This window comes from Zootoca vivipara, chromosome 16, assembly GCF_965207765.1.
Source record: "Zootoca vivipara chromosome 16, rZooViv2.hap1.1, whole genome shotgun sequence".
Classification (NCBI taxonomy): domain Eukaryota; kingdom Metazoa; phylum Chordata; class Lepidosauria; order Squamata; family Lacertidae; genus Zootoca; species Zootoca vivipara.
Window position 1 is genome coordinate 41480052 of NC_142599.1, and position 20710 is coordinate 41500761.

At 51.5% G+C, this 20710-nt stretch overlaps 1 protein-coding gene across 2 annotated transcripts; it reads left to right on the forward strand.

Annotated features, from left to right (window-relative positions):
* The first annotated feature begins 377 nt into the window (after positions 1-377).
* IGSF8 (immunoglobulin superfamily member 8) lies at positions 378-19905 on the forward strand. Of its 2 annotated transcripts, none has more exons than XM_088659624.1 (7): positions 378-545; positions 7543-7920; positions 11014-11493; positions 12821-13246; positions 14557-14961; positions 16388-16524; positions 17338-19905. In XM_088659624.1, the coding sequence occupies exons 1-6, from the start codon at positions 491-493 to the stop codon at positions 16501-16503; spliced, it is 1860 nt and encodes a 619-aa protein (XP_088515750.1). In that variant the 5' UTR covers positions 378-490; the 3' UTR covers positions 16504-16524; positions 17338-19905. The 2 variants fall into 2 exon arrangements, with proteins under 2 accessions (XP_088515750.1, XP_034954682.1); XM_035098791.3 differs by having other exon boundaries at positions 379-545; positions 16388-16542.
* The last annotated feature ends 805 nt before the right edge of the window (positions 19906-20710 follow it).

The following is a 20710-nucleotide window of genomic DNA, read 5'->3' on the forward strand; positions in this document are numbered from 1 at the left end:
CCGTTAAAAAAAAAAAGGTGGGATGTGGACAATAATAGATCTATTTATTACCAATCCCTTACGGCAGGTGAGAAGTGCTTTTGAAATCTACAAAGCCAACCCTGTCGGGACCGTCCCCTGAGCACGCTTGATTCCCCTGCTCCCTCCCTTCACCGCCATCTTCGTCTGCTTTGATCTGGATCAATGAATCCGCAGTCCTTAAAAGCAGGTTCAGAAGCCTGCGAGCAAGGCAACCTTTCCGGAGCAGTTCCCTGAGCATGCACAGAGTGCAAATGCGCGCTTGATTCCCCCGCACTTCCTCCCCACCTTCGCTGAGCATCCTCCCTCCTCCCCACATCTGGCTGGCACGAGGCGGCGTGGGGAGGGGGAGAGGCGTGGCTAAGCGGGGAGCGCTTGCAGGAGCCCGGTCCTCCCGGGTGGGGCTTTATCATCATCATCATCATCATCATCATTTGCAGGCGGCCAGCCTGCCCCCCTCCCTCCCTCCGAGATGGATGCTGCTTGCAAGCAGCCGATGCCGAGGCTCCTTTTGCTCCTGCTGGCCGGTGAGTCCGGGGTGTGCGTGGAGCCTCTTGCACTTTCTTTTCGGGGGGGGGGGAGCGTTTGCTGAGCCTGGTGGGTTGGAAGGAGAATCGTGGGGGGGTCTGTGGGGAGGGGCTGGGAGTGGCTCGATTGCGCGCGCCCCTTCCCGCCCTTGCAAAGCAGCAAAAGCCTTCATTGTTGCATCCTCAGCCAGAAACGGTGCGCGCAGGGACTGGGTGGGTGGGAGCCCCTGCAACTGCCCCCCCCTTCTGTTTGCAAAAAGAGGGTGGTTGGCAATCCTGCTTTCCCTATGCGCGCCGCCCTCGAAGACTTTGATCTTGCAAGGCATTGCGGGGGGAGGGGTGGAGCGCAGAGACTTCCCTTTGCATTTTATGCGGCGATGGTTGGGGGGCGGGGGAGGAATCTTGTGCAATTTCTCTGCTCGTGCATCATGGTAAAGAAGCCGGGGGGGGGGGCGTCGCTAGTGGCGTGGCTGCATCCGAGGTTGCATCTGATTTCATTTTCTGTCTCTTTATCTCTCTCCCCCCCCAAAAAAAACCTCCAAGTACAAAGCGTATTGTCTTCAACAGCAGAAATGCCACTTATTTTCCTTTGACACATTTCAAGGCTCCTAGAAAAAGATCTTGCCATCCAGGCCTGACTCAGCCAGGCTGCAAGGTTTTGGTTTCTGTTGAATGGAACCGGAAAGGGGGTTGGGGAGAGCTAGAAGCATATACTGTACTGGCTTTCTGGGCTTTCTGGGTGGGGGGAAACCAGGATGCAGAATGTGGTTCCCATCAGCCTTTTCATGGGTTTGGGGAATTGCTGGCCTGCCAGTATTTTGCAAATGCCTCTCCCAGACCTGCTTGACATCCGCCCTCCCCAGCCGCCTGATAAACCCCCAGCCTAATCTAGGAGTTTTGGAGGGACATCTGGGAGGATTTGGAGGAGAGGGGGTAGACAGATGGAAAGAGGAGGGGGGGATTCTGCTGGGGGAATGCATGCGGCGGAGGGGGGGGACTCAGGTTCTGGCAACTTGCTCAGCAAATATTAGTATTAATAACATATTGTAATTTATTAATCGCTTTTCGCGCAAGATCCCTGGGTTGTTGTTTTTGCAACACTTCCAGAGTGGCATACAAGACCCACCTGGAGTCCTGCAACCAGTTCTGGACGCCCCAATTTTAAAAAGATGTGGAAAAGCTGGAAAATATACCTAAGTGTAAGAAGAGCCTGCTGGATGAGGCCAACGGCCCCTCTAGCTCAGCATCCTCTTCTCACAGTAGCTGAACAGTTCGTAGAATCGTAGAGTTGGAAGGGACCCCCAGAGTCATCTAGACCAACCCCCTGCAGTCCTGTGGGAAGCCAGCAAGTAGGATTGGAGCACCAAAACATCCTCCCCTCCTGCCCTTTCCAGTGGCTGCCACCCAGAAAAACCGCTGCCTCTGACTGTGGAGGCTGAGCATAGCCATTGTGGCTAGTGGCCCTCGAGAGCCCTCTTCTCCTCTGCGAATTTGTCTCCTAATCCTGTTTCAAAGGCATTGTTGCCTCCTGTGGGATTCTAGGAATAGAGTGGCATTGGAACAAGGGTGCAGGTCTTTAATAGATTTAGAGACCCTTATCCTGATGGGGGCTACTAAAAGGATCTGGGGGTCTTGGCAGACCACGAGCTTGACTTGAGCCAGCAGTGTAATGCAGCAGCAAAAAAAGGCTAATGCTATTCTAGGCTGCATCCACAGAAATATAGTGTCCAGCTCAAGGGAAGCCATAGTCCCATTCTATTCTGCCTTGGTCAGGCCCCACCTGGAATACTGTGTCCAGTTCTGGGCACCACAGACAAGCTGGAAGGTGTGCAGAGGAGGGTCTGGAAACCAAGCCTCATGAGGAATGCTTGAGGGAGCCTTTGAAATCAGCAGCCCCTGCCCTAGCCATATCTCTGTCTCTAGCCTCTACCCTGACACTGTTTCTCATCATCTTAAAAATCCTTATTCACACCAACCCTGAAAAAAGTATTGCATACCTATATAATTTATTTATTGCATAGGATGTACGCATCTCTTCATTGTGAAACCGCAACAACCTCAAAGTAGTTCACAAAAATTGATGATTCCCCCCTCCCAAAAAACTATACTTTAAAAAGTGCAAAAAAATTAAAATTCTAAAGCAGATTAAAATGAGCACCTTCATTTCTCTGGGCAGGCTTGACTAAGCAAGAAGGTTTTTAGTGGGTGCCAAAAAGGATACGTTGAAGGCGCATGTCTGCCTGATATCAACAGGCAGGGAGTTCCAAAGGATATGTTATGGGAAGGAAAGAGCGACAGGGCAGCCAGATTTCATGGCTTGCAACAACTCAGCTGCTATGTTGATTCTTATTTAGTTATTTATCCTGAGCCATTCATGTGCACAGCTCTTCACAGGAGTAATTCCTCAGGGACCACTTTCTGCCTGTCGCCGACCGGGGTTCTTGCAAAAATTCTTTATGTACAGTGAATTTTATCCACAGTGGAGAAACAAGCAAAAAGAGAGGTCTCTGCCCTGAGGTGCTTCCAATTTAAGGGGGAGGGGAAGAGGCAGCAGGACGAGATGAAAGAAAGAATCAATAGGAGAGGGGGAGAGAGGAGTCCGGTTATCCTTTTGCAGAAATTTGTCACTAAAAGGTCGCATGACTGCTTGGAATGGCAGGAGGAGGAAGTTGCCAGTCAGGGCCAGCTCTGGAATCAGATGCAAGTCACGAGGCAGCTTGGGGGGCAGTGCCCCATTGCCCCATGAGCCAGCTCCCCCTATTTGCATCTATCTACATAAATGGAAAGCAGCAGGTGCAAAGCTGAGGCTAATTTGTGCCGCTGGATGCAGAGGCTTCCGATTTATATATTTGAAGAAGAAAGAACCTAGCAACAGCTTACGTTTCCTTTCCTTATTTCCACAAGCAGAAATCCCCTGGGTTGTTGCAGCCTTCTTTATGAATGGCATTTCTGTCCCACCTTCCCCCTCCAAAGAGCCCAAGGGGGTTTCCATCGGTCTCTCCCCACCTCCTTATTTAATCTGCACAACAACCCTGCGAGGTGGGCGAGCCTGAGAAAGGCAGGCACTGGCCCCTGAGGTCATACTCCGCGAGAGCAGGGATCCCTGCCCTCGTCTCTCCCGGATCCTGGTCTGATACCCTGACCACTCTGCCACGCTGTCCTTTAATAAACCCGAGGACGGCCTCTTTCTTTCATGGCCCGGCTGCTGTGCAGTCTGGAGTCATGTAGGGGAGGGGGCCCGGCTGAGGTGGGCTGACCTAGATCTTGCCCGCTGCCCACGTGGTGCCCCAGATGTGGGCGCCTGCCTTTGCAACGCCTCTCCGGAGAAGAAGGCAGCTTTGTTGTCCTCCTTGGCGTTTTGCTGCTGCTGCTGGGTGTCTCCGTTGGGTCCTTCATTTGGGCACCAGGCAACCTTTCCATCTCTCCATAACCGCGTGCAGAGTTCTGTGACCATCGCCTTGTGCGTCCAGGAGCAGGAACCGCCAGGAGACGCATTGCTCCCAATCCACGGCCTGGAGATTTCTGTAATCAACAGGGCTGATTTGTTTGTTGCCGGGAAGAGAATCGGCTTGCCCCAGTTGCCAGGGGGAGGGAGGGAGCCTCATCCCCTCTGGGGCAGCCCTTCCCCGCCTCTGGGTTCCCCAGCGGACTCATTTGGCTTAATGAGTCTGTTATGGAATTAAGGGCCGTGTGGTATTTTTCTCTCTCCCCTCCTGGCTTGGGGAGACTGGACCTGATTCCCAGATGAGCTGAATTGCAGAGAACGGCTTTTGTTTTCCAGCCCTTGAAAATTATTCTGCAGACTGAGGTCCTCTGGAACACATCACATTTACTGAGTGAGATCGGGGTGTCATATTTTAATATGCTCTTTCTAGTGCATCTTGGGGGGGGTCATCTTTTTCGATGCCCAGCCTTAACCCACAACAATGCCCCCCCCCACTTAGATTCACAGAAGTGTAGGGATGGAAGAGAGACCCCAAGCGTCATTTAGTCCTAGCCAATGGTGTGATGAAGCAGCAGAAAAGGCCAATGCTATTCTAGGCGAGATCAAGGGAAGTGTGAGCACTGCTCTGGTCTGCCTTGGCCAGACCCCACCTACGGTCCTGGGTCCAGTTCTGGGCACCCTAGTTTAAGAAGGATATCGACAAGCTGGGATGTGTGCAGAAGGAGGGCGACCGAGATGACCAAGGGAGATGGGGATTTTTAGCCTGGTTTCCACACCTTTGAAAGGGTCCTTTGGTAGGAAGGGCAGGATCTAAACGGTAAAGAGCTGAATTTAATGTGTTTTAATAGATCATAGATGTGTTGTTTAGTCGCCTTAGTCGTGTTCGACTCTCCGTGACCCCATGAACCAGAGCATGCCTTGGAAACTCTCACTTCCTTCTCAAAGCTTCTCCTTTTTTATGTCCATGGAGTTTTCTTGGCAAAATACTGGAGTGGTTTGCCACTTCCTTCTCCAGGTGGATCACATTTAGTCTAAACTTTCACCCATGACCTGTCTGTCTTGGGCAGCCCTGCATGGCATAGCTCATAGCTTCTTGGAGTTATTCAAGCCCCTTTGCCATGACAAGGCAGTGATCCATGAAGGGGAGATCATAGATAGATAGCTTTAATTTTGTGGTCTAAACCACTGAGCCTCTTAGGCTTGCCGATTGGAAGGTCGGCGGTTCAAATCCCCGCGAAGGAGTGAGCTTCCATTGCTCTGTCCCTGCTCCTGCCAACCTAGCAGTTCGGAAGCACGCCAGTGCAAGTAGATAAATAGGTACCGCTCCGGCGGGAAGGTAAACGGCATTTCTGTGCGCTCTGGTTTCCATCATGGTGTTCTGTTGCACCAGGAGCGGTTTAGTCACGGTGACCACATGACCCGGAAAGCTGTCTGTGGACAAACGCCGGATCCCTCAGCCTGAAAAGTGAGATGAGCACCGCAACCCCAAAGTCGCCTTTGAATGGACTTAAACATCCAGGGGTCCTTTACCTTTTAACCTCTAATTCTATTAATGTTTCTTGTTTTTAATGAATGTTTTTTCTTATTCTTTCTATGTTTTTAGCTGTTCTTATTTTATCTGTTCGCAGCCTTGAGGCCCTGTCAGAGAAAGAAGGTGGGGTATAAAGAAACAAAATGATTCCAACTAAACATTTTAGACAGAACTATCTGATGGCAAGATCTGTTTGAGAGTGGAACTGTCTCCCTCGGAAGGTGGCGGACTTGCCTTCCCTGGAGGTTTTTAAGCAGAGGTTGGGTGGCATCTGCCAGAGATGCTTTAGCCGTTGAGTCCTGCATTGCAGGGGGTCAGACTAGATGGCCCCTGGGGGTCCCTTCCAACTCAACAGTTCATCAACAACCAGCAAACAAACAACAAGAAGGATCTGTTTTGTAGATGGGGCGGTACTTTGTTACCCTGAGTTATTTCTTGTGAGAAAGCCCCACCTCACCATAGCTGCCAAGTTTTCCCTTTTCTCGCGAGGAAGCCTATTCAGTATAATGGAAAATCCCTTAAAAAAAGGGATAACTTGGCAGCTATGCACCTCACTCAAAAAATAATAAATCCCTCCCACCCCAATGTCAGCTCACAGCTGTTTCTACCACTCTGGTGGAATTAGCCGATATGACCTCTCATTGCCCTGCTGCTGAATTAACGGCTTTTTCCAACTCTGCGTTTAATCATTAAAACAATGAAGATTACAGCTGAACTCTGCCTGAAACCCAGTCCCATAATTTGATTTTCACACCTGACCAAAGGTCTCTCCTTGCTTGTTTTTTCGCCTTCGCTTGGCTTGATTTACATCCTGTCAAGGAGCTCAGGATTTGACCCTCCCTCTTCGTCCTCATGGCAAACTTGCGAAGTAGGCTAGGCTTGAAGACTGTAACTTAACCAAGGAGAAATGGCTTTTGAATAAGGGACTACGCCAGGGGTCGGCAAACTACAGCCTGCAGGCCGGATGCGGCCCTCTAGGGTCCCGAATCTGGCCCGCACAGACATTTGAGGACCTGCTGAGAGTCCGAGGCTGAAAAGCTGTGCCAGAGTCCACCCCACCACGGCACAGGGACCGACCAATCAGTTTCCGCGCCGTGCTGTGGCAAGGGCTGACATGGCCCCTCATTCGCCCAGCCGCCGCTGACACGCAGCGGCAGATCCCGCCGGGCACCCCAGCCGCTCTCTCCTCCTGCCCGCCAGGTGGTCCTGGCTGCACCAGAGGGCGCCACTGCCGCTTGGTGGGGTCTGGACGGGAGAGGCTGGCCGGCCCCATCACCGTCGCCATTGCCGGCACCTTCACCATGAAGGAATGCGAGTACTGGCAGATCCCGGTACTCTGGCCCCCCAAAAGGTCTGAGGGACAGTGGACCGGCCCCCTGCTCAAAAGGTTTGCCAACCCCTGGACTACGCAGAAAGGGCGAAGCTGACAGTGAAATGAAGAGATCCAAATGATGAACTTTTCACAGTATAGAGGGACGTGAACTGTTTTAAAAGGCATTGCAGTCAAATGACATTGTGCACAGCGTTCGAGATAGAAGCAGCGAAAGAAAAATGACGGAATAATTGCTAACAGAGGAACTTTTTGTAATGGATAAAGATATAATGCAGTAGAAAAAGTTTGAGCAAAACCACTGTGGAGACGAGGGTGGAAACTCAACTCATGAACTGTAATTCTTTGATTTGAAGGTCATTGAGAAAACGTTTGAAAAATGTAATTAAAAAAGAGAGAGTGTGTGAAATTAGCCAGAGGTCACCCAAGTGTGTTTCCTCACCCCAGTGCGTGAGGAATTAGGAGCCTGTTCTAACCACAACTGCAGGGCTGGACTGGATGAGCCCTGGGGGCACCTTCCAGTTCTGCAATTCCATGATTCATTTGAGGTTTTTAAGCAGCGCTTGGGTGAACCCCTGCCAGCGATTTGTGAGCTGTGACTCTTGCATGTCAGAGGGTTGGACTGGATGACCCCTGGGGGACCTCGCCTTCCCGCAGTTCTACAATGCCCTCTCCTCTTCCCTCCCCACAGCCCTGAGCGCCGGCGCCCGGGAAGTCCACCTCCCTCCGGGGCCCTTGTACCGTGTGGAAGGAACATCCATCTCCATCCCCTGCAACGTCTCCGAGTACGAGGGCCCCACCCTGCAGCACTTTGAGTGGTTCCTGTACCGCCCCTCGGCCCCCGACATCTCCATCGGGGTGGTCAGCACCAAAGACCCCAAGTTCCCTTATGCCATCTTCGCACCCCGGGTGCAAGCGGGCAACGTCTCCATCCAGCGGCTGCAGGGGGACGCCGTGGCGCTGCGGATCAAGGGGGTGCGCTCAGAAGATGCGGGGGTCTACGAATGCTATACCCCCACCACCGATTCCAAGTACCACGGGACATACAGCAGCAAGGTGGAGCTGAGAGGTACGGGGCCAGCGGAGGGGTATTGGGGGGCAGAACCAAAAAGGGGGGATTTTGAAGGCAACGGAGAGTAATTCTGGATCGGCCAAAGGGGGCCAATCCTAGCCCAGCCTTCTGTTCTCCCAGGGGTCGAATTCGCCTTTTGTCTGTCTCGAGAGACAATGGAGTGCGCCTCCAGGGGTGAAGTCAAATCGCTGGAGAATCACAGCGCCTGCTGTGGCTGCAGAGACCGGTGACTCTTATCTGCTGCCTCCTGTGTTGCTTTTGCTGTGTTGCCAGCACTGAAGTGATCTCTCCGGGGTGCAAGCCTTGGCGGTGGGTCTGGAGGTCCTGGGCTGCCCTCCTTCTTGGCCTCGCTGGTCCAAAGGAAAGCGGAGCGAGACATTTGGCACCAGCGTGGCTGCAGGAGTTGCCGGAAGGAGGCATACAAAAGGCCACCCAACCGCCTTGGGGATTTGTGTAAGGCCTACTGCTTAGCCTTTACTTCTCCAAAGAAGGCAGCAGGTTCGGATTTTTTTCTCGGGGTTTGCACCTGAAGCCTATCTCATGAATGTGTATGGCTGCAAGGCAGGAGAGGTTTAGGACCAGAGTTTTCCTCCTCAAATTCCTTAGGAATGTAGATAGACTGCCACTGGAGCTGGAGGCTCCACAAAGACTGATGGGCAAGACTCCCCTGACGCTCCCATGGCTCTGCTCTCCCTCCATGGTTGGAGGCAGCAAATGCAGGGAATTGTAAGCGGGGAGAGTTGTGCTCGGGTTTTGGGCTTGCTTTTGGGCTTCCCTTTGTGGGTACTTGGCTGGCCGCTGTGGATATGCTGGACTACATGGGCCATTGGCCTGATCCAGTAAGCTGTTCCGATGACCTAATGGAACCTCCAGGTCCAGAGGCAGTCTATCTGGATTCCTAGGTCCTGTGGGGTATTTTGCCACCATGAGAATAGAGGCCTGGCCGAGATGGCCTGATCCAGCAGCCTGATTTCCTAAGGCACTGGAAAGCGCCTATTCAGATAGGTAATACTATGTTAATTGAAGGTCAAATCCTGTGAGCTTCGTGGCAGCCATGTGTGGATTCGAACTCTGTTCTCTCCAGGTCCTGGCCCTCGTGGAATCCCCTCGGCAACGACCCTGTGAGGTAGACAAGCCCGAGAGAGGCTGTGACTGGCCCTGAGGAGCTTCACGGCCAAGTGGGACGATTTGGACCTTGGTCTCCCAGGTCCTCGTCCGACACTCTAACCACTACACCTTGCTGCCTCTGGGACCGATTGTGGGCTGCAGGCACCTTCCGCGGTCATCTGACGTGGAGGTTTATTGCATTAGCAATGGTGATTTTTCCCGAGGTCGCGGCTGCCTTTCCTATGTCCCCTCCGCTAATCCGTTTAGCGGCTGGGACAAGCAGATGGCTTCTGAGCCTGGAGTTGTCTACAGGCCAAGGTCTGTCGAACGCGGCAGCCCTGCGGGGCGGGCCATGGGGGGGCATGAGAGGAGGAGGGCCCATCTGGCTCCCCATCTGAAGCCCCCACGTCCTCCTGCTAGCTAAATCCAGCGAGCGGCCAGGAAGAAATCTTTCTGGGGCTGGAAGCTCCTGCCTCTGTTCATTGCGGACCTTGGGGTATTTTTTAAAATAGTATTTTTATTAAAGTAAATTTTATCCACCTCTCTTCTCTGTCCCTGCATCAAGAGTCAGTGCAGTTAAACTGTGGAACTCCCTGCCACTGGAGGCAGTGCTGGCCACGAGCCTAGATGGCACAAAAGAGGTTTGGATAAGAGGAGAAGAGGGCTATCAAGGGCTACTAGCCAGAATGACTGGAAGCAGCAATGCCGGAAACCGCAAGAGAGTAGACTGTTGCCCTTGTGGTCGGATCCTGCTTGTGACTTTCCCGTAATGGGCATCTGGTTGGCCACTGTGGCCTCGATAGTCCCCCTTGGGTCTGACTCTTCTCATGTCCTTATGGATATCTTTCCCAGTCTGCTTCTGCATTGAAACTGGCTTCAAGATGCTTTGATGGTGTACTTAGAGCCCCAAGCTTCTTTGGGAAGGGAGGACAGGGTAGAAATTGAATTTAAAATGTATTTTGTTTGTCTGTAATATGGAAGTGTAAGTTGTTTTGTGTTGTTGCTTTTTAAAGTAGGTTTTAAAACTGCTTTAAATTTTCATAGCTCTCCCTGGGACCTTTTGAGTAAAGGGTGGAAAATAAAATGAAACAGGCAGTGTGGTGTAATGTTAGAGTGCTGGACTATGATATCGGAAAGACCAGAGTTCAAATTTGCACTCAGCCATGAAGCGCGCTGGGTGGGACCTCAGGGCTTCTCTCAGCCTAACCTACCTCACAGGGTTGTGGTAGGGATAAAATGGGGAGGGGGAGAACCCTGTGGGCCCCCTTGATTTCCTTGGAGAAAAAGGTGGGGTAGAGATGCAATAAATTCTACTCAAGTGTAGACCCATTGAAATGAATGAACCTGTGTTCACCATGCTGATTAATTTCAGTACAACTAGCAGCGAGCACAACCCACAGAAGCCAGGTGGGCTCAGAGTCAAATGAAAAGCCACCTGATTTTTCATGAGAAACATCCTCATTCTCTCTTCTCGGACCAACATGCAAACTGAAACACACTTTTTGGAATCTGCCCTTTTCTCAGTTTTGCAGTGCAGGGGTGTTATACAGTGGTACCTCGGTTCTTGAACGTAATCTGTTCCAGAACACCGTTTGCCTTCCGAAACGTTCTAAAACCGAGGTGCAAGGGGTTGGCTGCGAGTTCAGTTGGAAAAATGGAAAAACACAGCGTTCGACTTTTGAGGCGTGTTTGAAAATGGAAGCAATGACTTCCGGGTTTTTGGCGTTCGAAAACCGAAATGTTCAGCTTCCGATATGCTCAAAAAACGAGGGACTGCTGTCAATTGCATGCCTAGATTTGGAGAAGGTGTGCCTCAAAATACAATTAAAACCCCCTTGAAAATTCATCAGCACCTTAGTGCAGATTTCCCCTTAACAGATGTACATGTTTTGGGTGCAGTTTTGCCTAAGACGCCCATTTTTGCAGAGCTGTAATTTCCCCTTGCCTGATGCGACTGACCCGCTTTCCCTCCTTCCCCCACAGTCATCCCCGACAAGCTCTCTGTGTTGCCGGCTGCTCCTTCCGCCCCAAAGCCCCCTTTCCGCAGCCGGGGGGCTTTTCCTGCCTCTCCGCTGCAGGTGACGCTTTGGGAAAGCCAAGACCTCCAGCTGACGTGTGCAGTGACCAGCCAGACCCCACAGCACGTCCACCTCTCCGTCTCCTTCGGCCTGTCCGCCCCCGACGCCTCCAGGGACCTCCGGGCTCTGCAGGAGGTGATTGCCGTGCGCCGAGACTTTGCCGTGGAGGCTGGCGAGAGATTTGCTGAGCGCCACCGAGCGCAAGAGCTGTCGCTGGCCAAGACAGGCGACCGGCGGTATGAGATGGTCCTGGGTTGGCTGAGGCCCGAAGACGCGGGGATCTACCACTGCGTCGCCGGGGAGTGGATCCAGGATCCCGACGGGAGCTGGCAGCAGATTGCGGAGAAGCGTGTGGTGCTGGCTCAAGTTACCGTCCGCACCATAGGTGAGTCTTCCTCGGGGGTGAGGGATCCACAGAACAGAGGGATCCACTGTGGCTCTTGGAGGTGGGAGAGTGAGGGTTAGGATCCGTTTGGCAATGCAACTGACTTGGAAGGTGGCGGATTCTCCTTTGCTGGTGGATTGGATGCAGAGGTTCGGTGACCACCTGTCAGGGATTCCTTAGCTGCGATTCCTGCATTCGTTGAGTCGTACGAGTTGGAAGGGACCCCCAAGGGTCCTCTAGTCCAACCCACTGCTAAAGAATCCCTGACAGGTGGCCATCCCACCTCTGTTGAAAAAACCTCCAACAAAGGAGAGTTCCTCACCTTTTGTTCCACTGACAAATGGCTCTTGTCAGAAACTCCTTTCTTGCAATTTGGATCCATTGGTTTGTGTCGTCCCCTGCGGAGCAGGAGAAGACAAGCTTGTTCCCTCTTCCATATGACAGCCTTTCAGATTCTCAAATGCCTTGGTACTCAAACAACTTGGAACCCAAACACTGCAAATCCGGAAGTAAGTGTTCCAGTTTGCGAACCTTTTTCGGAAGCCAAACATGCTCCATTTTGAGTGTTACGCTTTCAATTTGAGCGCCACACTTCCGTTTTGAGTGTTACGCTGAGGTCCGTCTGTTTTTGCTTTTTATTTTGTGTTTTTGTTTCTGCTCTTTGTTTGTTTGTTTTTGTGATTGTTTGGAACCCAGTTCAGCTACTGATTGATTGAGTGATTGTGTGACTGCAGTACATTGTATATTGCTTTCGTTTTATGGATCAATGGTCTCGTAAGATAGCAAAATTCATGTTAAATTGCTTTTTTGGGGGTTGTTTTTAAAAGTCTGGAACGAATTAATCCATTTTGCATTACTTTCTGTGGGAAAGCATACCTTGGTTTTGGAACGCTTTGGTTTTGTAACGGATTAAATTTGAGAACCAAGGTACCACTGTACTTGGAGAAGGCTCTGATACCTTTTCTCAGTCTCCTCTTCTCCAGACTAAAGATATCCAGCTTCCTCAACCACTCCTCATAAGGCCTGGTTGCCCTCCTCTGCCCACCTTCCAGCTTGTCAACATCCTTCTTAAATTGTGGTGCCTAAAATTGGACATGGTATTCCAGGTGGGGTCTGGCCGAGGCAGAAGAGAGCGGGACTATGACTTCGCTTGATATGGACACTAGACTTCCGTTGATGCAGCCTAGAATTAATTGCATTAGCCTTTTTTGCTGCTGCATCACATGGTTGACTCCTGTCAAAATTGTGATCTGCTAGGACCCTTCGATCCTTTTCGCATGGGCTGCTCTGACCTTCTCACCCCGACTTTCTCTTGTTCCGCTTTCAGCCAGCCAGTTGGCTGCCTCCGCCAGCCCCGCCAAAGTCCGTGTTGGCTCTGGAGAACCCCTGGAACTCCTCTGCAATGCCTCTGGCCTCCAGGCCGCCCCTTTGCCCCACACCGTCTACTCCCTTGGCTGGGAAGTGAGCCAGGGCAGTGATGGAGAAGGGCGCCTGGTGGCCCGTTTGGACCCAGACGGGGCGCTCATCCTGGGCGACAGCTATGCCAACCGTGACGTCGGCCGGCGGCATGTCTCCCTGCAGAAACTGGCATCTCCTCTGGGCTCCTACCAGCTGCGGATTGAGTCGGCACAGCCCAGCGATGTGGGCTCCTACCGGTGCGTGGTGTGGGCCTTTGTGCGCTCCCCCGGCGCCAAGCTGCGCGAAGTGGCCAGTGTCCGGTCCGAGGCCCTGACGGTGGACATGAAATCCGAAGGTGGGTATGGGGTCACTGAGCTGGCTTTGGGTCACCAAATTTGCCCCCCTCCTTTGCTGGCACAAGGACACTTTGCACTCCTGGAACCGTTAAAGCTGATCCCACTCTCATGTCCTGTTTAGATTCTTCTTCTTCTTCTTCTTCTTCTTCTTCTTCTTCTTCTTCTTCTTCTTCTTCTTCTTCTTCTTCTTCTTCTTCTTCTTCTTCTTCTTCTCATATATTTATTCATTTATATTTATTTCATAAAATGCACACACCTCTTGATTGTAAAAACATACCTCAAAATGGCTTAAATAAGGCAAAACGGTGTAATCAAGAAAAAATTGCAATAGTTTAAAACATGGGGAAAAGTTAAAATAGGCCGGTGAAAATTTACATTGGCTTTCCAAGCACCTGAGCAGAGTTGAACTAGCTCACTGTGTGTGACCTTAGTCCAGTCGTTGCTCTCAGCCTCACCTACCTGCCAAGGTTGTTTGAGGAGAAAAAGGAGGAGGAAATAAACCGTAAAAAAAAAAAATCCCCTGTGCAGTTGAATCGAACAATAGTTTTTGAATATATATTTTTAGTTAATGTAAAATCAAAAGGACAAACAGAACCAGGTGGGCGCCTTCTGTGCCAATTTTTAAATGCCTGCTGGAAACCTTTCTCTCCCGCCGGGCAGGCAGTTCGGGAGACATCCCTCCACAAAGGCCCGTGGGTGCCTGTCTCTAATGTCTTTTTGCTTTTGACTTGTTTTAAACTTCCCATGACTTTACTGTCCGGTTTGGGGTTTTCATATTGTAAACCTCTGTAATACATTTTTATAATATGGCGCTGTAAAAATATTTATTTATGCAAAGAAATAAGGATTGGGCAAGTTCACAGAGGAGAGGACTCTCAATGGCTACCAGCCGCAATGGCTCCGCTTTGCCTCCATAGGGAAGAGGCAGCCGTGATTCTGAATGCCAGTTGCTGGAAGCCACAGGAGGGAAGAGATGCTCTTGCGCTCGGATCCTGCTTGCAGGTTTCGCAAATGGGGTTTCTGGTTGGCCAGTGGGAGGAGTGGCCCCTGGCCTAGATGGCCCCCTTTTGCCTGAGCCAGCAGCCAGGCTCTTCCTAGGTCCCTATGGAACCTCCAGTGCCAGAGGCAGTCTACCTCAGTTCCTAGGTTCTCTTGGCCATTGTCGGGAGAGGGTGCTGGCCTCAATGGGTTGCCTCTCCTTACGCTAAGAAAAATAACAATCGAAGCTGCCAGGCAGAGGAGTGTCGCTGAGATACGTTGCTGGGGTTTGGCGATGCTGAGTCCGTCCTCTTCTCTGCCTCCCCTGCAGCGGTGGTGCTTGAGGCCACGGCGTGGCTGCCGTCCGCCACTATCTACCGCGGGGAAACGGCCGAGGTGCGCTGCAACGTCTCAGTGGAAGCCACGCAGGAGATCGCCCTGGCCCTCAGCTGGTGGGTGGAGCTGCCTGACGAGGGCCCCACATCTCACGGCATCCTGCTGGCCTCCGTCAGCCGCGAGGGGGTGGCCGACCTGGCCAGCCGGCCCTCAGGGGGCGCCATCAGCGTGGACAAGGCCGGCCCCACCAGCCACCGCCTGCGCCTCCACAGCGTGCAGCCGTCGGACGAGGGCAAGTACCACTGCGCCGTCACCGCCTGGGTGCGCTACCCAGACCTCAGCTGGTACAAGGCTGGATCTGCCAAGTCCAACATGGTCACTGTCTATCCGTACACGTTGGGTGAGTAACCCCTTCTTTTTTTGGGGGGGGGAGTCGGGCAGAATCCTCCTGTTGGGAGATTTGGGGCAGATGATGTCCTTTTTCACAGATGAAAAGAAAGGCCTTCTTTGCAGAGTTAAACTGCGGAACTCCCTGCCACAAGAGGCAGTGATGACCAACCTAGATGCCTTTAAAATCCGGTTGGACAAATATATGGAGGAGGAGAGGGCTGTCAGTCGCCTGTTATAGTAATTCTAAGGTATTAACTATAGAATAAATGTTGATAATTGTATGAGGTAAACACACATATAAACCACATGTCTAAAATAGTACAGGAGAGCAATCCAAAAGCCACCTTGGCTCTCCTAAAGGCTCTCAATATTTCCTGAATCCCCCTTGCCTGAGAACAGGGAGGCAGATAGCAATCAGGGCAACTTCCTGAAGGAATTCCTCTCCTATATCTATGAACCTCCTTGGTATTAATTGCCATTGTTTGCCCAGGTGCTCTGCATTGAGAAAGGTCTGATGGCCTTATCAAATGCTAATGTATTGTGTAAACTATGCCAGATCCTCAGGAATATCACACTTTGGCCTACCTGAGCCACAGTAACCCCACCTTGTGTGTGATGTGATTGCTGGCCGTTTGTAGAGGAGATGTCCTTCTTCTCAACGCCAAAATGCAAGCCCTTAAAAGAGATGTTTCTTCTTGGTTCGGTGTCTCTGTTGCAACAGAAAAATAAAGATTTGTCTTGCTTTCACTGCATCCAACCTCCATCCATTCATCTCTGACGAATCACAGACTTAGGGGACCCAGTCCCTTGGGGAGTTGGGCAGCAAAAGCCAACCACCTCTATTTTTCTGTTGTCACGCCACAAGCCAAGATGGAGGCAGGGATGTTTCAGAGTGTCAGTGGCCGGAAACCAAAACAGAGGTTGCATGGCCACCTGTCAGGGATTGTTTAGCTGAAATCCCTGCATTGCAGGGGGCTGGCCTAGAGGACCCTTGGGGGCATCTTCCAGCTCACCCATTCTCTGATTCTCACCACTAGGCCCAAGGACAGTTTACATCCATTGGGGTGTGTGTGTTCTAAAACAGTCCCCAGAAAGGGGACACAATTTTCTCCCAAATAATCAGTAAACATTTCCCAGTCTTCTTTAAACGTACATTATTCTTGTTCTCTTATTCTATATATTGAATCTGCAAGCTGCGCGTATTCCATCAGTTTACGTTGCCATTCTTCTTTGGTTGGGACCTCGCTCGTTTTCCATTTTTGGTCTAACAAAACACGGACTGCCGTATTAGCATACATAAATAGTGTTTTTGACACCTGGGAATTTCCCTCTCAATTATCCCAACGAAAAGGACTCTGGGTTTTTTGGGAAAGGTACTTTTGAACATAGCCCATTGCCCTCTTGCCCTTCTCTGTTTCTTCCTCTCCTCTCCCCAGCCATCGACACCTTGTTCATCCCTCTCCTGGCGGGCGTCTCCAGTGCCCTTTTCATGGGAGTCACCGTCCTCGTCACTGTCACCTGCTGCTTCATGAAGAGGCTCCGGAAGAGGTGAAGGCCGACCGAGAAGATGGAGGTGATGCACGTTTGCCAGGTGGGGTGCTGTGTGTGTGTGTGTGTGTGTTTGCGTTCCGTGTCTCCCTGTCCTCCTTTGGGTCCGGCTCAGCAGGCAGGGAAGACCCTCGGCTCCCGTTTAAAAGGGGCCCCCAGATCTGTTCCTGCCCACCTTCCTTGGCAAATTCGGTTGCTGAATAGCCACCAGGTATTTTGCTGCATGCATTTGTTTATCTTGCAACTACCTGTAACTGCCCCGCCTAATTTACCCCAGGCAGCAGGCAAATCTGATAAGGGACAGTATTCACAGGCAAGTCACTTCCCCCAAATTAAACCCAACCCACGGATGCTGCTGCTGTTTAATTATTTCATAAAAATGGTACACTCTGCTGAATCAGAGGCAGGAAGTGTTTATCTTCCGTTGTGGGGCTCATACTGGGTTGTTCCCAGCTAAACTGATATTCCACGATGCCTCGTAATCCGGTGGCTTCACCTCACAGTTTTCCTTTCAGGTTCATTTATCCCAAGACGCCCTTTAAGGCCACTTGCGGATGGAAGAGGGAAGGAGCTCCCTGCCCTCTTTTGCACCCAAGTCACCTTCACTGGGAACAGTTTCCCGGGACCCCCTTAATTTTGAAAACTGGGTCACGGCAAACAAGTCATTGTACACAGGCCATAAATTGACTCCCGCGTTTGCAGCAAGCTCTATTTGCCCCGGTTTCTGCAATTAATTCGCCACAGCCTCCGGGGGGTAAAATATTGATTAGGAGGTTTGATGTCGGAGGGGTTTGTGCCCGTTGACCCACATCCACTCCCCCTCTCTCCCCTTTTGCAGGAGCTTCCTCTGTCTCCGACCCTCCGGCTGCCCTCTTTTTCTTGTCGTTGTCGTGCTGGTGATCCAGTTTCTCTGCAGGCTCTGCGAAGGAAGCCTCTGCTCCTCCTCTTGACTCTGGACTGGGCTGCTCTCTGTCGCCCCAAACTCTTCCTGAGCAGGAAGTATTCCAGGACTCTTGGGAAGGACATTTCCCCATCCTGCCCATGACCCAAATGTTCTTTCTTGGCCCCTCCGTTTTCTCCAGCAAAGATTGGTGCTGTGCTTGAGTTAGGGGGAGGAGAGGGAGAAAGGGGGTGACCCTCCTGCCATATGATGGGGGTCTTTCCTGAAGAAGCCTCATCTGTCTCCTGCCACCAACGCAGACCCTGCCTTCTCTTGTTTTCTCTCTGCCTGTGACTGTTCTTCCTTCCTTCCTTCCTTCCTTCCTTCCTTCCTTCCTTCCTTCCTTCCTTCCTCCCTTTTTTTGATGAGCTGCATGTTTATGACAAGACGGTACAATGCTTACCTTAGGGGGCTCTTTGCAGCCGGTTGGGGGCCAGAGAGCGGATAGAAAGGTCCCTGTTGCTTTCTTCATTGGAGAAAAGGAAGCCCTCTGAAGAAGACCCTCTTGTCCCATCGGCTGCAGCATCAGAAACCTCTTGGATGGCGGCTGTCCAAATATCATCCTTGGGACATCTCCCAAAACAGCCAGTCACTGCCAGCGCCCCCCAGCAACATTGTGCTCTCATCACGTAGGCAGGAACCCAAGCTCTGTGTGTAGGTTGGGTGCATGTGTGTGTTGTTGATCTGCAAAGAAGCTCAGGAAAAAGAATCGCCGAATGCACAACCCTGCAAAACAAAACAGGGAGCCAGCGAGGCTGCCGTCAGCCATCTTCCTCTGTTTTTGTTTTCTTTAAAAAATAATGGGATGGAGAATCTCAGGATGGTGGAGGAAGGATCTTACTTGTGCCAAATGAATTAGTTTAGGGGACCACTAAGACTCTGGCCTGCAATATCTGGCGGTTGCCGAAACTCCCTCGGAAGGTGGAGGGCTCTCCTTCCCTGGAGGTTTCTCGGCAGCAGTTGGAGGGCCACCTGTTGGGGATCCTTGTGCTGCAAGTCCTGACCCTCTGGGAATCCCTTCCAACTCTACAATTCCATGAAACAACTGAGCCACGTGACTCTCATCCCAGAGGCAACTGCGAGACTGATTTCTCCCCAACGCAAGAGTGATGAGCAGAGAGAGAGAAACACAAGAGGCAGAATGGAGCATTATTTTACGACAGCCATCATTGTCTATTTTTGTAATTTTTAAATGTTTCAGAAGAAGAAGAGCCCTGCCCTCTGGGTCCTACCTACCCGCTTCCTGGTTGATGGGATGTGTCTCCCCAAATCTGCAGTTGAAAGCCTGGCACAGCGCCCCTTTGCCCAGGGTGGTTCTCTGGAAAAGGTTGGATCAGGCGGACAGCACTCATCTCGCTTGCGAAAAACCATTTTAGCCAAAGGTGCTTGTCTTGTGTCTGTGGGGAGGGGGTGAGTCTGCCTGGGGGTTCCCCCACTAAGCCTCACAGTTGCCTGTTCCTGTGAGAAGTATCCCATTTTATCTGCCCCACAATGACATCATGGCAGTGTTATGGGAAAAAATCTGGGGTGGGAGACTACTCAACAGCCCAGCTTATCGGGGTGCAAGTCCCCCGTGGGTCCATGCGGTCAGTAAAAAAAGGAAGTTCCAGCCAAGTAATTTGGAGCAAAACAGCGGTCAGTAGACCAGGATCTTTACTGATGCGCAACAGGTCCCCCCAGGAGTAAGAACCCCGAGAATGGGGTGACCTCCTCTTTTAAACCTTCCCTCTTTCCCCCAGAATACACTTCGAGGGGCATCACTGATACATCAGCACTACATCACTGGCATGTCACAAATGGGGAGGGGTCTACAAGGGTTACACAAGCTCAGCATTAGGTCAGCTTATCAGACACCTTTCCCAACACCATCACCGAAAGAACAATAAAACTCTTGCCATCTCCTTGCCCTCAGGACTTGTCTGGAGATGGGCTTTAAGAACGCCTGACTTGCTAAACGGCCTCTGCAAATGTCTATTGTTGCCCCCCTGGTCACTCCCTGGGTGGGGTGCCATCTAGGTGCTCTCATATTTGGGGGATTATGGCGGGATGCCCTGTTCCTGCTGCCTACATGACTTTCTGCTTCTTGGTTCATGGAGGGAGGTGGATCCCAAATTCACCTTTCTGGAAGGGTTAAAATGGTGATGGAATGAGGAGAGTCAGTTAAAGTATGGATTTTCTATGAATTTATAAAGCTAGGTATCTTCCCTGAGCTGCCACGTCGAAACAGCAGGCAATCGCGATGCCCCCGAAACAACCACGTTTCAGAGCAGATGGTCAATCTGCTAGAGGACCTCTGGGTTCCTTGCAAGCTCCTGGTGGCTTTCCCAGAGCAAAGCAACAAAAGGCTAAGTTTATACATCTGAACTGTGGGGGAAGGAGGAGGAGAATCTGGGGTGGCTGGGAATGCAGAAGGGCCATGAGCTACGTCCAGTTCTGGTACTCTGAATAAATCCCTCGGCTCTGAATTCTTTAAGGCTTAAGTGTGTTTCTTCTGCACCTGGTGTAGTGGTTAGAACGCTTGATTAGGGCTTGGGGGAGACCAGTCACTCACCCTGCGCCTGAGCTTCCTTACAGGGTGGTGGTGTGGATACCGGTAAGACTGGCAGCAGCAAAGGGTCTACGGCACCTTGATCTCCTTGGAAAAAGCAGGCAGGATATAAAGCTGAGATTCCTGCATTGGAGGGGGTTGGCCTGGATGACCTTTGGGGTGTCCTTCCAACTTCATGATTCTATGATAAAGGCAATCAATCAGTCATGGTGGGATATAGGTGCCATCCACCCATCCATCGCAAAAGGCAAGATATGAATGCAATCAGTCAGTTGAAAATGGGGGGATTAAAATGCAATCCATGCAATCCAGCAGGCACAGCCAGTAAACAAAGTAGATCCCGCAGGCCTGAAGCCTCACCCCTCCTGGTTCCAGAGCAGCTGTCCTGGGCGATCTGGCTTTCGACAGTCTTTCAGGAAGCGACAGGATCCTGGCGTGCCACTCAGCCAGCGGGAGAATCTACCCAGAAACCGCCGTTTTATTTTCTGTCCGCTCAGGTTTATTTTTAGATCTGTTCCCATGCCGAGCTCAGCAGGGCCACGGGGTGGGCAGTGAGCTCACGTGGGTTTTGACAGGCCTCCGCAGCGGCTGCTTGGGCTTCCTTGCCGGTTCACCAGTCTCGGGGGAAGATGTTTGGGGTGGGGGTGCTTTTGAGGGGTGGGGGCGGTGCAGAAAGAGAAAGGGGTCGCGGATGGTACAGCCTGGCAGAACCAGACAGAACAA

Bases quoted from the DNA above. Each gene is read 5' to 3' on its own strand.
- IGSF8 (XM_088659624.1), top strand. From the start codon at position 491: ATGGATGCTGCTTGCAAGCAGCCGATGCCGAGGCTCCTTTTGCTCCTG. The intron at 13,247-14,556 runs GTGGGTATGGGG...CCTCCCCTGCAG, and splicing joins GGTGGACATGAAATCCGAAG to CGGTGGTGCTTGAGGCCACG. The intron at 14,962-16,387 runs GTGAGTAACCCC...TCCTCTCCCCAG, and splicing joins TGTCTATCCGTACACGTTGG to CCATCGACACCTTGTTCATC.